Here is a 17,097-nt window from a genome sequence, read left to right on the forward strand (position 1 = left end):
AAAACACTTATATAATCAGCATTGGTTGCAAAATGCATAAATGCTTTGCTTTTAAAATTTACCACATAAAATTTTATCTGGTCAAGATTTACCTGCATAATTTGAGGAAGGGCCAAGTTGTTCTAGAGGCGAGACCAAAAGTTAAATGGCTAGTGAGCAATACTTACCTGCTCTCCAAATAGATCAGGGGTGTCAAAGTCCCTCCTCGAGGGCCGCAATCCAGTCGGGTTTTCAGGATTTCCCCAATGAATATGCACGAGAACCATTAGCGTACAATGAAAGCAGTGCATGCAAATAGATCTCATGCATATTCATTGGGGAAATCCTGAAAACCCGACTGGATCGCAGCCCTCGAGGAGGGACTTTGACACTCCAGAAATAGATAGTCAGTCAGTACAAAAACCCCTTCTGAAGAAACACTATGAAAATGTAGTTCTTCTCAACAAAAATAAAGTGGTGGTGAAAAGAATGCACACTCCCCTCTGAACAGTTTTAAATCTTACATCAATAAATATTTCAATTATTTTAATATTTTTGAAACAGGAGGACCTCAGAGTGATGTCATAGTCAGGTGAGTGCAGTAGCGTTCAATACTTAACTCATGCACAGGCTATACAGCTCATTGTGGCACACCATCCTTGGACCCTCCCTTGTGCTGAAAACAAATTGTGCACAAAGTGTCAAATAGATAGACCATATAGATAGCAGTCCTAATTGTAAAAGATTAACTTAAACATTTATATTTAGGATTGCATATTCAGCAGACCATCTCATATACAAAGAGTAACTGAGAATCCACATATCTGGATATCTCTATGTAGTAGCCAGCTAACAGAATATTGTCCCAGTAATTTTATTTTGGAAATGATTAAAACATATTCCCAAAATTTCCTTCTCATTGTGACTTACCCGATTCTGACTCCCCCAGTATGAAAAAAGTATTGCCAAGCCAGTGACATCTAAAAGCATCAGAAAGCATCTAAAAGGAGAAATCTCAGTATTCAAAGAATATTATAAAAACATAAGAATTGCCACAGTAAGGCAGATGGAAGGTCCATCAAGCTCAGTGTCCTGTTTCCAAGAGAAGTCAATCCAGGTCACAAGTACCTGGCAAGATCGTAAAAGAGTAAAACAGATTTTATGCCGCTTATCTTAGAAATAAGCAGTTGATTTTCCCAAGTCTATTTTAATAATGGCTTATGGACTTTTAGGAAATTATCCAAACCATTTTTAAACCCTGCTAAGCTAACTGGTTTAACCACATTCTCTGGTAACAAATTCCATACAGACTATTACAAAAATGTGGCCCCAGGAGTTGTCCTGAGCCAGAATTGCACCCTGCAAGACATACCCCTTAGAGCTCCTGTCCTGCCTACAGTACCATGGCCACCACAAAAGAAACAATGGACATAAATCTATTTTTTGCACCCCTGTTTTCCTTGTTCACTGTACACAGCCTTCGAGACGGCCATTTATGACTCCAATTCTAAACAGTTCAGTACTCTGCTCAGTTTATGTTCTACAACCCAGTACTCGGAGGACAGAATCACATTTTCTTAAGGCACAGTATGTAGTAATTAGGACATAATGAACTCCAGTATATAACTTGAAACTGACTAATGTGGAGGGGCATAAAAAAAAATAAAGGCCCCTTTTGGCCTAGGCCCTAATGCAGGGAAAATGTCCATTCTCAAAAAAAGCGTCCAAAATGTGGGTTTTTTTTGAGAATGGCCTACCTCTACTTCAGCTGTTTAAACGCCCAGACCACCACTACGTCTACACTTACAACACATTACCAACCAAAAAACAGCCTAGGTCCCAAACATCCAATACCAGACTTTTTAGGTGAAGGAGGGGCCAGTCTTTCGGCTAAAAGCTGGATTCTGTAACCAGTGTCTGTCAAAAAGAACACCGGTTACAGAATCCACATCCACCCCCCCCCTCAGCAATGATCGCGGCAGGAGAGATGGCGACGGCGATTGGCCCACCTCCGAACTGCCACGACCCGCGGCAGGAGAGATGCCCAATCTCTCCTGCCGTGGATCGTCGCAGTTTGGGTAGACGGGTGATCGCGATCGCTGCAGGAGAGATGCCTAATCTCTCCTGCCGCGATCTGCCAACCCCCCCCCCCACCACCGAACCGATAAAGGCAGGAAGGAGCCCAACTCCTCCTGCCCCAGCAAACCCACCATCCCCTGATCCAATACGAGCAGGAGGGAGCCCAACCCCTTCCTGCCCCAGCCACTCCCCCCCAATCCGATGCGGGCAGGAGAGAGCCCAACTCCTCCTGCCCTGGTGACCACCCCCACTCCCTGAACTGATCCAGGCAGGAGGGAGCCCAACCCCTCCTGCCCACCATGACTTCTCCCCGAACCCCTGATCAGCACCACCAACCTGCGACCCTGTGACACTCCCCACCCCCGACACCCCCTCCTTACCTAAAATCAGTTGGACGGACAGATGGATCCCAAGCCCATCTACCCGGCAGGCCTGCCATCCACCTAATGGTGGGCCTTAGGGCCTGATTGGGCCAGGCACCTAAGGCCCCGCCCACAGGAGGGGCCTTAGGCATCTGGACCAACCAGAATTTGCCCAGTTGCCTTAGGCCCATCCTGTGGGCTCATGGGACCCGTCCATCCAGCCAACTGGTGGGGGGGCTGTCATGGGGGGTTCGTCGTGGGCAGGAGGGGTTTGGCTCCCTCTTGCCTGTATCAGTTCAGTGGAATGGGTGGGGACAGGTGGGATTCCTCACAGGGACGGGTGGGATTTTGGTAGGGACGGGTGGGATTTCTGTCCCCGCACAACTCTCTAATAGATACATGGGGCCGTTGTATAAATAGGTGCTTAGAAGAATTTGCTACCTGCATATATCATTGGTACCAATAATTGGCTGTGATGAGCATATCTGACCTAGGCATTATTCTATAAGGTAATGCATAACTACTATAGTATGTACCTTTAAGGAAGTATATGTGTGGGAGGAGCATGGGCAGTCCTTGGGGCCTAACATATAGAATACTACCAGTTGCGTGCACTGATTGGCATAGCTAGGCTCACGTACATCAGCCATTGACTTTCTAGCATAGGTGATTGCACCTAACCCTTGGCCAGCCTCAACAGGTCTGTGCTAGAATTCTATAATGACTAAAATGCACCATTTTAGAACTGATACTGTCCCCATTGTGATACCTACTTCTTTGTATCAAATTATAGAACTACCTCCATAAATTTCACAAGGGTAATTTTATAAAAGTTTTGAGTGAAAAGGATCTTTTATATAATTGCTCCATGGCATATGCATGTGTACTTATATGCATGCCATATGTAAACATTCCTAAGGATATAATTGTCCTTTGATATTCATCTGTTGGAAATCAATATGGGGATAAATTCATTTGATTTTGGAGTCTTTGATTCCGTTAACTTATAAGGTGGTTTATCTGTGCTACATTGTTGTCACCTAAACCTCCATTAGATAGATATAAAAGCAGACTATTTGCCATAATGACTGGGATAGCCATGCAAATGGCTACTACAAACTGGGAAACTTGGGATAGACTTAGGGCTCCTTTTACTAAGGTGTGCTAGCATTTTTAGCGCGCGCTAACCACACGCTAAACTAAAAATACTAACACAAGCTCTATGGAGGCGTTAGCATTTAGCGCATGCGGTATTGTAGTGCGCACTAAAACTGCTAGCTCACCTTAGTAAAAGGAGCCCTTAATTTCTCCTTTTAGTGGAATTCTTTATGTTTATGCTATAAATATGAAAAAATGAATGCAGAAATTTTGTGTAATAATAAGATATTTAAATTAACAATTGACAAATTTTGTTAACACTGATTAGCTGGATTATCCTATTCGATTTGCACATCCAGGGAGGGGGGGGGGAGGTATTATATTTTATTGTATTAATTGACCAAATGATAGAGTTCGGGTTCTTGAATGAGGGTGGGTGGGAAATGTTTCTTTGAACGATTGTAAGTGCTATCTTGAAGTCAATTGTATGTATAATTCAGTGCACTGTTTTGGATGGAAAATTAATAAAGATTTATTTTTTTAATAAATTATCTCACCAAGATACAAAAGAATTTAGAAAAGTTTTACAGAACAGTGGAAGTGGTGACTGGTACAACTTCCTCCATCCTCTCCCAAAATTGTGTGTCATTCTGTTAACACAGGTTGCTACCTTTTTTAAGTCTAGCTGTAAAAAAATCACTGTTCTAAAAGTGGTTAGCCATATAATTTATCCAGTTCATTTTAGCCAGTGATTGTCAGCACCACAACTGTAACCAGTTAAGGTCCTCTTTTACTAAGCTGAGGTAGAGGTTTCTATTGTAGCCCGAGATGCTAAATGCTCCGATGCTCAGAGGTATTCTATAAGTGTTGGAGCAGCATTGGAGCATTTAGTGCTCTGAGCCGTGTTAGAAAGCTTTACCAAAGCTTAGTAAAAAGTGTGTGTGTGTGGGGGGGGGGGGGGGAGTAAGTCTTTTAAAGATATTATATAATCCCAATAATAAATGTATGCCACCTGTCCTGGACATGGTTAAATGTTGAGTTAGTATAATCCCAAATTTCCTTACAATCCAGATTACAGTTCAACATTGGAATCAAGATTTACAATGATATAATGTCCATTAAACTGTGTTTTTTTTAAAAAAATTTGTTTATTTCCTCCCAGAGCTCATGGAAAAACTTCCAGATTGGTTATGGCTTAATGGCAACTCATGTCTCCATTACGCCTTTGTCATGTGCTCAGTATCAAAATGCCTAGTTATAGTAAAGATAATAGCATATTAGCTGATACATAGAAAACATTACGGTACGTAAGTAATTTAACAAATATTCCAATTCACAAATCTACAAATCAATCTATTTGGGTGAACTCCAAGATTCAAATTGGCGGAGAAAGACTTGTCTGGAAGCATTGATGATAGCAGGAATACGTATATTAGAGGATGTTATTTTTAATGGTAAAATGCTTCAATTTTCACAGTTGCAGCACAAATATGGCCTTACTAAATCTGAAAGTTTTAGATGGTTGCAACTGAAGCATGCCATTCAGGCGGGGTTCCCTGACTGGAAAAACCTTAATAATCAATATAGTCTGGAGTTCCTATGTTTTCAGACAGACTTCTTGGGTCACCAGGCCGCTCAGTGGTATAAATTATTAACTGGACTTATTAAGAAAAAACCAAATACAGGTCTGAGAGACATTTGGAGCACTGAGATTAAGCATCAAATTAATGCGTCACAATGGCCACGAATTTGGTCTTGGAGGATGAGATGTACAGTGTTGGTATCCATGAGACAAATTTGGTTTTTTCTGTTACAAAGATCTTTATGGACCCCTGTTTGTTTACAAAAATTGGATAGCTCTAAGTCTAATGAATGTTGGCACTGTCATCTCGAAGCAGGGACTTTAGATCATTTATTATTCTATTGTCCATTCATTATGAATTTTTGGAAATCAATTTGGGACCAAATTAACTGTTCATTAGATAACCCTGTGGCATTATCATATGATACTGTGCTGTTTGGTATGGCAATGAGAGCAAAAAGTCAGATATCTACAAATAATAACAAATTATTACTTATAATGACTGGGGTTGCCATTCAACAAATTACATATAATTGGAAAAATTGGAATAGATTAAATTATAATTTTTGGTGGAACTCCTTATGTCATATTTATAAAATGGAGACTTATTGTAATATAACAGGGTTGTTTCAGGAAATTTCAAGATATTTGGGAGCCATTAACAAGGTATTGTAATGATTAGAAAAATCTTGTTTCCCTTAAATTTACAAGTTCAATTAGGGGGTGGGAGGGAGGGTATTTTTATTGTTACATGTTGTATAAATATTGATTATATGATAGATAAGGATGGGGAGGGGGGAGATAAGAGAATATCATATGTATCATTGTTGATTATTAAGTGATATATTTATGGTTATTTGTATGGATATGTTATCACACTTATTATAAGTTTAAAAATGAATAAAGATTTAAAAAAAAAAATTGTTTATGTAACTTTTGCAGACTGACCAGAAAGAGAGATACTCTCAAGTACGAATCATGATGTATGAATTGATGGAAAGGAGATCTCAACTGTTGTCTGGAACTCTTCCCAAAGATGAGCTCATGGAACTCAAACAAGAGGTTGCTGCCAAAATAGACTATGGAAACAAGTAAGAGAGAAAAAAGGCATAGGAAATGGAAGATATGTGCTTTGAGGAAGGTTTGGAATGAGAATGTGGTAGGAAGAGAGAAAAAGTGGTGAAAGAGAAAAAGTGAACATGAAACAGAATGTGAAAAGCATGTGAAAGATGAGAGATGCTGAAGGAGAACGGTAAAGAATAGCTTTAAAAAGAAGAAAAGGAAGTACTGAAAGAGTAACAAATGAAAAGGAGAAGAAAGGCTAGAAACGGAGATAAAATGGCAATAGACGTAAAGGACCGGAGGTGAAAAATTAGTGAAGCGAGTAAATGAAAAAGCAAAGTGTATAATTAAGATACACAGAAAAAGAAAGAGTACTTGTGTCTGTCCTCACTTTTGCTTTCCACCTGCTGATTTATGTAACAGTCCTCATGTTCTAATCATGTTCTTTATCATGATTTTGTTGGCGCTCAGTTTCATTAATTGATGATCATGAATTATTAACAAAACATTAATTGGCTCAGCAAGCTCCTGATAGAATTAAGTGTTTGTCATGAATCATTAGGAAATCACCATGCATGAGCCTGGCGACTTTCACAAGGCGCTCATTTGTAGGAATCCGCTAGAGACTCAAAGGCTCTGTAGGTAGGAATCATAAAATTAACTTGCCCATTTTTAAAAGTAAAAAGCTGGAGAAAGAAAATGCTGCAGGTGAACTTCCTTCCCCAGCCTTCCTCAGACAAAGCTGTGCCGAATAAACTTCAAGCTACGCCATCATCTGCTTTCTTTCTAGTACTGGCACCCTTGCATGATCTGTCCATATTCCAAATACCAGAAGCTCCTGGGATGAAAGCCTTGATGGTTGAGAGAGAGGCAGAGAGAGAACAAGATTGCCCAATAGCTTTTCTATTGTTATAAAAATTATTATTAATCTCCACCAATAAAATATATCATTCTCATAGAGAGGAATATATTTTATAATGAAATATTAATGGGGGGAGGGGAGGAATTAGCTCACTTGATTAGTTAAGGACCAAGACCCAGAACATTTATAAGCAAATTGAAAGTTTATTTTCTATTTAGAGCAGGTATAAAATTATAACCAAGCTGGTAGAAGCAGTTTACAGATAGGATCTTTAAGCAAAGAATTAACAGACATACACAGATAAAATTTCTCTAAGATTAAAGGTTCAAAGTTACTCAAACTGGTGGTTGAAAAGTCCATAGAAGACCGCAGAATAGGGCCCAGCACATGTTTAGAAGCACGTTTGCAGAGGTTGCAGCTTGGTCTAGCACTGGTCCAAAGGAAGATGGAAAGAGAGCAAACACTGGGATCTTCTGGCTTTATAGATGTGGAGGGATTTCCCAGGATGCTTCAAAACTCCAGGGCTGTCTCTATTTCACATCCAATCATACCATAGTGCATCATAGAGCAGGGCGTTCTTTATTTCGATGATGTCATCTGATTAGATTGTCTTGCAGACCGTGGGGGTGGGGGGGCAGTGGTCCATACTTTTGTGTATTCGCCTTAACTGCATCTGTTTGGTCATGTCTTTTGTCCTTTAAAATGGTTACTGGCACACCCAGTCATGCTTTTGGAATATTATTATTATTATTATGTTCTTGTATACCGCCATACCCAATGAGTTCTAGGCAGTTCACATCAATTAATTAAGATCCGATCTGAACACGGATTTACAACATTTTGTCAGAGTTACAAGCAACGAGGAAGGATATGTTGGAACATTTTAGCAGAAATTTATCAGAGTTACAAGCAATGACGAAGGTTGGATTGGAAGATAAGAGGGAGAAAGAGAGAACCAAAGGAGGGGAGGGGGGAAGGGGAAGAGTAGAAGGAGGGGGGAGAGGGCGGGAGTTAGTTTATTGCAGGGGAATGAGGGTTAGGGGTCCTGTTCGCGGAATAGGTATGTTTTGAGTAGTTTTCTGAAGTCGAGGTAGGTTGGGGCCTCGAGCATCATTTGGGTAGCCAAGGGTTCAGCTTAGCTGCCTGGAAGGCGAAGGTTTTGTCAAGGAATCTTTTGAGCTGACATAATTTTAGGGAGGGGAAGGTAAACAGCTGAATTCTGCGGGATTTCTTATTGGTGCAATTCATAGTGAAGTGGGGAAAGAGGTATCTTAGTGATAGACCAAATACTGTTTTGTAGCAGAAGCAGGCGAATTTGAAAAGGACTCTGGATTCGAAAGGTAGCCAATGTAGTTGGTGGTAGAAAGGAGTGATGTGTTCCCATTTGTTCAGGCCGAAAATAAGGCGGACGGCTGTGTTTTCAATCAATTTTAGTCTTCTGGTGGTTTTCATCGTGGAGCTCAGGTAAATGATATTGCAGTAATCCAGTATGCTAAGAATAGAGGATTGTGCTAGTAGGCGGAATGCGGTGTCATCAAAGTATTTTTTTATGGTGCGAAGTTTCCAGAGCACCGAGAAGCTTTTCTTGACAGTGAGATCGGTGTGATTTTCTAGGGATAGATGTTTGTCTAGCGTCACTCCCAGTATTTTTAATGTTTGTTCGAGTGGGAAAACCAATCCTTTCACTTGGATTGTGGTGTCTTTGATTTTGTCTTTGGGGGTGACCAGGAAGAATTTTGTTTTGTCAGGGTTTAGTTTTAGTCTGAAGGAAAGCATCCAGAGTTCAATCTGAATGAGTATGCTTGTGATGTAGGCGAGAAGTTCCTGGGAGAGACTGGTTAGAGGGATGACTATTGTGATGTCATCTGCATAGATGAAAAATTTGAGCTTGAGTTTATGTAGGAGGTTAACAAGGGAGGTGAGGTAGATATTAAACAGGGTGGGGGACAGGGGGGAGCCCTGTGAAACACCGCAGGAGTTATCCCAGCTGTAAGAGAAAGAGTCATTTTTGAGTACCCTGTAGGATCTGTTTCGTAGGAACCCTTGGAACCAGTTGAGGACCTGGTCAGAGATGCCAATGTGGGCCAGGCATTCTAGGAGAATGGTGTGGTCGACTAGGTCAAACGCACTGCTCAGGTCGAGTTGCAAGATAAGGGCGCTGGAGCCCTGACTAAAGAGTGTGTGCAAGTGGTCAAGTAAGGAGGCTATAATGGTTTCTGTGCTGTGGTCCGCGTGAAAGCCCGATTGATTGTCGCTTAGGATGTTGAATTTTTCCAGGTATGCGGTGAGTTCTGCTTTTACTACCCCTTCAGCTGAACTCACCACATACCTGGAAAAATTCAACATCCTAAGCGACAATCAATCGGGCTTTCGCGCGGACCACAGCACAGAAACCATTATAGCCTCCTTACTTGACCACTTGCACACACTCTTTAGTACTTTTAGCACAGCACCTGGATAAGATGGCTGGGGAAGGGCTGAACTCCAGACTTTTCAGAATCCCAGTTAGAAATCATTTTTACTTTAAGTCCATAATTTCAAACAACTTAAATATAATAATTGGGAATATAAGATAAAAGTACACATTCTACTAAGGATTAATATAGAGGTCATGGACCTGAAGGGCTGCCGCGTGAGCAGACTGCTGGGCATGATGGACCTCTAGTCTGACCCAGCAGAGGCACTGCTTATGTTCTTATGATGCAATTACTATAACAAACTATACTTATTAAACCTTGAAAGAAAGGAAGAGAAAGAAAAAAAGGGGGGAAGGGGGAAAGAGAGACAATTTGGTGTACGGAGTGTGGTGGATAATATAAAGAGAGACCAATTTGTGTATGGAGTGAGGTAGATAGTATAACGTGGTATTTGCAGATCTTGCTTCACTATAAATTGAAGAACTAAGAATAAAAGCATCTAGCAAACATCATACTGAAAAATGGAACTTAAACCTAGGAATTATTTTTACTGATACTACTGAATTTTAGTCAAATAACTGGACCTCCTCCTAACAATAGTTCAATAGTTCTGGTTTGTACAATATTATCAGTGGAATGAGATATATTGCATGATTACAATATCCTGACTTTCTCCACCTTTGCTACACAAAACGTACAGGGTAATTAAGAAACTTGCTTTAGTGTAAAATTAGAGAAAGCAGGCATAGAGTTGAGACACAAGAGTGCTCCTGTGCTATCCAAACAAGATGTTGGAGTTGGAATTAGAGTTGAAAATACAAGCTCCTATGTCTTTGCTGGTGAGATGCTCTTATCCTTGTAATTTTCTCCTTCCCCATAAAAATAGAGGGACATTTTTGATAGGACGTCTAAGTCTGAGTTTGGACGTTTTGGGGGAAAATATCCAGAAATCCAGTAGAAAAGATGTCCATTTTCAAAACAGCAAGACATCTATTTTTTTAATGTTCTATCTAGACATTTTGGCCCTTAATATGTTTATCTTTATTGGCCATTTTCAAATACAAAGATGCCCAAATGAAAAATGTACAAAAACAAGCTTTTGGGACATCCAAAGAGCCAGCACTCTTAGCAAACAGGCCATAGACAGCTAAGCAAAACAGAGGGACACTCTAGGGGGTACTTGATTGAACATCACATTAAAAAGTCCTAACTATAACTATATTGTATGGTGAGCCCTCCAAAACTCATTTATCCACCTGTAGAGTACCCTTATGCCTGCAGGGGTTATCTTTATGTAGGTACAGTAGGTTTTGGGAGGGTTTTAGAGGGGTCACCATAAAATATATGCAGCTTATAGTAACATGTATACCTGGGACTTTTAATGTGACATTCACTGCAGTACCCCTTGGAGTGCCCCTCTGCTCAGCTGTCTGTGTGGTCATCTGAAGTTGTAATACCGGCTGGAATGTACTGTTTATTTCACATCTTTGGGTGGTGGAAAAGGATCGGTGACCACTGTGGGGAATAAGGGAGGTCATGCCTTAATCCCTCTAGTGGTCATCTGGTCAGTTTAGTACCTTTTTGAACCTTATTCATTTTAAAACAGGCCTAGCCCCAAATGTCTAAATGACGCCCTGGACATTTTGGCCCGGATTCATTATAGGGTGCCGATATCGGCAACTGCCTTAAAAGTGGCCGCCAGTTGCTTGTCAATCATGATTGTGATGAGGAAAAGTGAAATTACGTACTTGTTATTGTTGTTCTCATGCATTGGTAGCAAACCCTCCCATATCCTCTTTTGGGCATTGTCTCGGCCTCCTGTTTTTTGCCTCTTTTGTTTGCCCAATCATCCCAGGTCCAGAATCACACAGGATTCTTATTCTACAAGCTTCTAGAAAAATGTTCTGCACATTTCCAGTGGTGACTCATGGAACACAATCATGTGACCCCCTACCTATGACTTCATCAAGTCACTGTTACATTATTAGCTTATGATATTAACAGCTAAGTAATTTAATTGTTCTACCTACTTCTCTAAATACAATTATGATATGAAAGGAATCCTCCTGCCTCCTCCCCTATCATATTCTTGACTGAAGATTCATGAAAATCCTTTGACATCACTGGGGGAGACAGAGCATTACCAAGTGATGAAGAAAGGAGGTGAGCTCCAAGGAAGCATAACATGAGTAATATATTGATATGGGGAGGGTAAACTCACAGGAATGACGGCTCATAAAGTTGTTGAGGGAGCACCATGTGTTGCCGTTGGTAATCATAGACACTGCGCTTCAGTGAGTTTTATCACTCGCAACATTCCAGCATTCTGTGTGTGTGCGTGTGAATAAATCTCCCTCTCACGGTGGAAAGGAACCAAGTAATTTGTAGAACAAAAAATCTAATTAAACCAAATGTACTGTAAGAGGGCAGCAGTATATAATGGAGCTCAGTAATCAAGAGCCGGAGTTATCTCTCACACAGAGCAGTCCCTCTTCAGCTCCTTCCAGTCCTACCATTATTTCACATCCATGGCCTTGCTGTACTCAGGGGTTGCTGGTGTGAATTCTGGCAACAAAGCACTGCTATATGAATCCTGCAATGAGGAGAGGGTGGGACTAAGGACCTGAGTGCTAGGGTGCTTGCAGTTGATGCCTGTGCATAAGGAATCTTCAAAATTCAGGGTCAATTTTTAACCACAGACAATTTTTGACCACAGATTTTGCACTACTTTGAAAAGTGTCCAGAGAAGAAGCACTTGTATCACCTTTTTCTGCAGGAACATTTTCCAACCCAAACAATGCACTTACTTTTGAAAATGCAGAACAGATGCCCTAACCCCTCTCCTGGGCATATCTTCACAAGAAGATGTTCTATAAACATACCTCTGAACTTGCATGCCTAGTATTTGCATAAATGCAAGGGAAAATAGCACTTACGTATGTAAATGCTGTAAGCACTATTTTATAAAGGTGTGTGTATATATACTATAGTGCATATATGCAAGGAGGATGTAACATGGGAGGAGAATGGGTGGAACATGGGCATGTCTCTCACCTATGTAATTTACAGAATACTGTTAGCTGCTTGCACTCTTGCAGCAGTTACACCAGGCCTATGGCTGGTATAACTGCAGGCGTCCAAATAAATTGGATAATAAGCCCAATTAATAATTAACAAGCAATAATTGAAAATTAGACATCCAAAGGTTGTGTGTGATTCACAAAATAGGTGTCCAGAATTTCATAGATGCCCATCGGAAAAAAACAGCGCCTAAAGGGATAAGCGTGGGTGTGGTTTTAATTTGGTTATCTATTTACAGAATCACATGCTTCTCAGCATCCTAACGCATCTACAATTGCCCTAAAATGTAGGCGTTGCAAAACCTGGTCTAAATTTTGGCTTTTGAATTGACATGTGGTTTACTATCTGAGTGTGTGTGGTGCACTTGTTAGAGCTACAGCCACAGTACCCTGAGGTTGTGGGTTCAAACCCTTCACTGCTCCTTATGACCCTGGGCAAGTCACTTAACCCCTTTGAGCCTACCAGGTCAGAAGGGAAATATGATAAAGTAGCCAGATGTAAAACCCATTTAGGATATAAGTGGTATATAAATAATTAAAAGATAAATAAATAAAATATAATAGTGGTGCTTCTTGTTTTTAATTCTGTATTCGTTTTCAGAACTTCAATTGTGCACAAAAGATGATGCTTTACATAAAATATTATCATTACAGCACAATATACTTAATAGAATAAAGATAAGACTTATATTCCCTCACCCACTTTCCAATTAGCCAACACCTCATAAAAATACCTGTAAACAACCTATCTATACCTCTTAACCCATGCCAAAACATACCCCCTCCCCAGATGTGCATGTTTTCCTCAGTTCTATAAATAAATCAATCCTTACAATATTTAGTGGTGCTTCTGTAAAATTGGGCTGCCTTCTGCATGCCATTTTACTGCATACTGCAATTTTAATGTAAAAAAAAATCCAGCATAAAATCACTATTCTAATGATGTCATAACACTAAATGCGATAACGCTACAGACATTGTAAAGATGTCTACAAGACGCCTAAAAGGCAATTCTATACAGCACGCCTAACTATATAAATGCGCTTAAATTTGCTGAACGCTGCCGAGTGTGATTCTCTATTGTGTGTCTGCGCTTGAGAATTGCACTGAGCGTTGTGCTGCTAGACATCTAAACGACGCCTGACTTTTAGACATCTGTTACAGAATTTGCCCCTTTAGGTGCACCAATGCTGATTTACACTAGTATTCTGTAGCAAAATCTAGGACCCCCCATGCTCCCTGTGCTGCATTAATGCACTTAAAAGGAGACACAAACAAAACTGCAGACAGTGTACAAGATGCAGGCAAAATTTATTGTATCAAAGTTAAAATGCAGTGATATAAAACCTTTTTACCAACCAAGGGACCCGACACGGTCCGTGTTTCGGACATCACACCTTTGTCAGGGGTCCTGATAAATATAAACAGAATACAAAACTGATATAGACAATATTTGGAAATCCTATGTGTGATAACGTGGTGGTGTTGTCATGCCATGCCAACAAAGAATGTGATGATGCGACGTGAAAAGATAGGTAATATAAATTAACAACCATGTAGAATTAAAGAATAATAATAGTGAACTAAAATTAGGAAAGAAATATGCAGACAATAAATAAAAAGTATCTAAATAAACCTAAATGATATGAACCAAAGAAAAGAATAGAACTGAAAACAAAAATAAAAAATAAAAATAAAGACAAAGACAGAGACAGAGAAAACCGTGACATAGGGGCAATAAACGAACCTCTGCGTGAAAGGGTACCAATTTTATAATCAAACACCCATGAATATTGAATTTTGAGAGAACACCTACCATGGTAAATAAGTCCTCATATTAGCCATTGCAGAATTGTATTGTGTTTTTGGCTTTGTGCAAAATTCTGTTAAGTCCATAAACACTAGTCCATTACATTACATTGTACTTGTTAACCGCGTAACCACAAGTTCAACGCGGTTTACAAAAGACTATTAACAGTAAACATAATGTGGAAAATGGAATAAGTTAGTTGATCAGATACTTGGAGAAAGGTAGGTCTTCAACTGTATTTTAAAATCTTTATAGGAATCGGCTGTGAGCACTAATGCTCGGAATTCTTTGTCATGGGCGGCAGCTTGGAACGCTAGAGTGTGATTAAGACATTTCTTGCTTCTGCAACACTTAACAGAAGGAAAATTAAACAAGGGATGGGTTTTCCTACTATAATTATATGAAGCTAAAGAAAATCTGTTAACCAAGTAAAGAGGAGCTGTTCCATATTGGGCCTTATAACAGAAGCAACCCATCTTGAACAGTACCCAAGCCTCCAAGGGCAGTCAGTGTAACTCACAGTAATAAGGTGTGACGTGGTCATATTTCTTCAGGCCGTAAATCAGCCTGACCGCTGTAGTCCCACAGAAAAAGAAAAAAAGATTAAAGTAAGCAACAATTCTTTCCACTTTCAACAAAATTGGAGATCATGCCTAGAATCTGTGCCTAGAATCTGTATACGTGAGGAATGTTGACAAAATGAGAGGTTAAATGGCGTTGACTCCAAAATGAAAATGGGAATCCAAGAAGTTGCAGCTGGCTGTTTAAGGGGAATGGACCTCAGTTTCTTGGACAGACAAGTTGTGGAAAGTACTATTTGTGAGATGTGCAATATACATGACATGGATAGGAAATTCCTAACATTTTTATACAATGTAATGTAATATAACAAAACATAATTTCTAGAGCACAAAATAAATCTTTCATTGGCACAATTATTGCTTTATTAATTGAATGTTAATATTTAGACAAAAAATATATTTTAAAAAGCTTTAGACAATAATCATCACATTATTTTTGTTACGAGTACATTGTTTTGTAGACATATAAGAAAGTTATCAATAATATAACCTGTATATAACCACTAAACATCTATAATGGTAAAGCAAGCAACTGTAATAAATAAATCTTGCATTACCCCCCCCCCCCAAAAAAAAAAAAATAAAAACCCAAACCTGTGAATGATGGCTTTCACAGGAAAAAAAAAAACCCAAAACCCCAAAAATCTAAATACTGCTTTTGTCAAAAATTAGATTTATTTTTTTTGCCCTCTTTTGCTAAGGACCACAGCCCAGGGCACTAAATGTTCTGATGCTCCAACACTCATAGGAATTACGTGAGGGTCAGAGCGGTGTTGGAGCATTTAGCTCTCCAGGCCACAGTAGAAACTTCTACCGCTGCTTAGTAAAAGGGTTTTTTTGTGACTTATCAGGTTTTTGTGCAATCCTCTTCATTTAGGATGAACCATTTTCAAATAATCCCTTTCTGTGGGGACAGTACATTCTTGTAGCAGAGACAGGAGTGTCTACCCTTCATGCATATTTCATACATGAATCCTGTTGCATGCACAGACAAGCAGTGTGAATCCTGGTAGTACATTTCATGCTCTTGCCTAGTTCTTGTTGTATAGTTAAGCTGGCAGTGCAAATTGACTCTATCCTATTTCATTGAGATACTGGAACTATGAGTGCATTGGTGTGTGAATTATGCCTTTATGAAGTGTGCTTGAACCCTGGTTTTGATGTATTATGTGTGGAATTGTTAGCACTCCAACCTTTAGTCTGGCACTACCCTAGTCCTGGTTCTGATTCATTACCATTTTTATTTAATAGGATGTTGGAACTGGACTTGGTGGTTAGAGATGAGAATGGAAACATCTTAGATCCTGACAGGACAAGCGTCATCAGCCTTTTCCAGGCTCACAAACAAGCTACTCACCAAATCACTGAACGTATCCGGGAGGAGACAGTGAGTAGCTAATGATAAAAATGCTCTTTCTATCTCCTTTTATTTTTCTGTCTGCCTGTCTGTGTGTCCCTGTCTTCACCCGATTGTCCATATGTTTGTCATCATCAGGATATCCACAATGAAAAAAATAAACATTGGTATGCAGCTTGTCTATATGGCTATTTCAGCCAATCAGTATTTTCAAGGGCCTGATGCTAGCGTTCAAACCCTTGCACAACATGATGCGGGGCTACGTGACGGCCAAGCTTCCTCCGTATGTGACGAACAGGTCCCTCCACTCCCAAGATCAAATATGCCTCAAAACACCCCCTGGCCATGCCCTACAACTGCAAACCGCCAAATGATGTTCCTACTCCTACTTCATACCGAGCCACTGGAATCGACTGCTCCCGCAGATCAGATCCCTTGAAGGACTCCTCAACTTTAGGAAAGCAATAAAAACATACCTCTTTACCAAATTCCCCTGCCCATGACCAATGGATTACAAAGAAATGTATATGAGTACTAGATCCCGGTATGTGTCACATTAGGATAAAAACGAGAATTGAAAAATCTTCCACAGTAACTATGGAAAATTTCACTTGTATATTGCATATTGGTATACACTTCCCCCTCCGTATTCACAGTGGTTAGGGGCAGAGCTGCCTGCGAATATTAAAAAAAACCAAATAATATTCAGGCTGGTTCTGCCCCGAAAACCCACTAGACCACCAGTTAAGGCTTAAGGGGGGCTTACAGGGCTTAAAATAGCCCGGAAAAAGAAAAAGGAATTTTAGGTTTAAAATTGCGAAGAAGTGA

General features: G+C 40.0%; 1 protein-coding gene across 1 annotated transcript in view; it reads left to right on the plus strand.

Moving 5' to 3' along the window:
* Window positions 1–17,097, plus strand: part of LOC117365127 (dedicator of cytokinesis protein 2-like) — a 1,549,644-nt gene that overhangs the window by 119,502 nt on the left and 1,413,045 nt on the right. The window contains exons 6-7 of the mRNA XM_033955120.1: window positions 6,043–6,191; window positions 16,164–16,299. Coding sequence (XP_033811011.1) covers window positions 6,043–6,191; window positions 16,164–16,299 — 285 coding nt within the window. The remainder of the gene's footprint in view (window positions 1–6,042; window positions 6,192–16,163; window positions 16,300–17,097) is intronic.

This window comes from Geotrypetes seraphini, chromosome 1, assembly GCF_902459505.1.
Source record: "Geotrypetes seraphini chromosome 1, aGeoSer1.1, whole genome shotgun sequence".
Classification (NCBI taxonomy): Eukaryota; Metazoa; Chordata; class Amphibia; order Gymnophiona; family Dermophiidae; genus Geotrypetes; species Geotrypetes seraphini.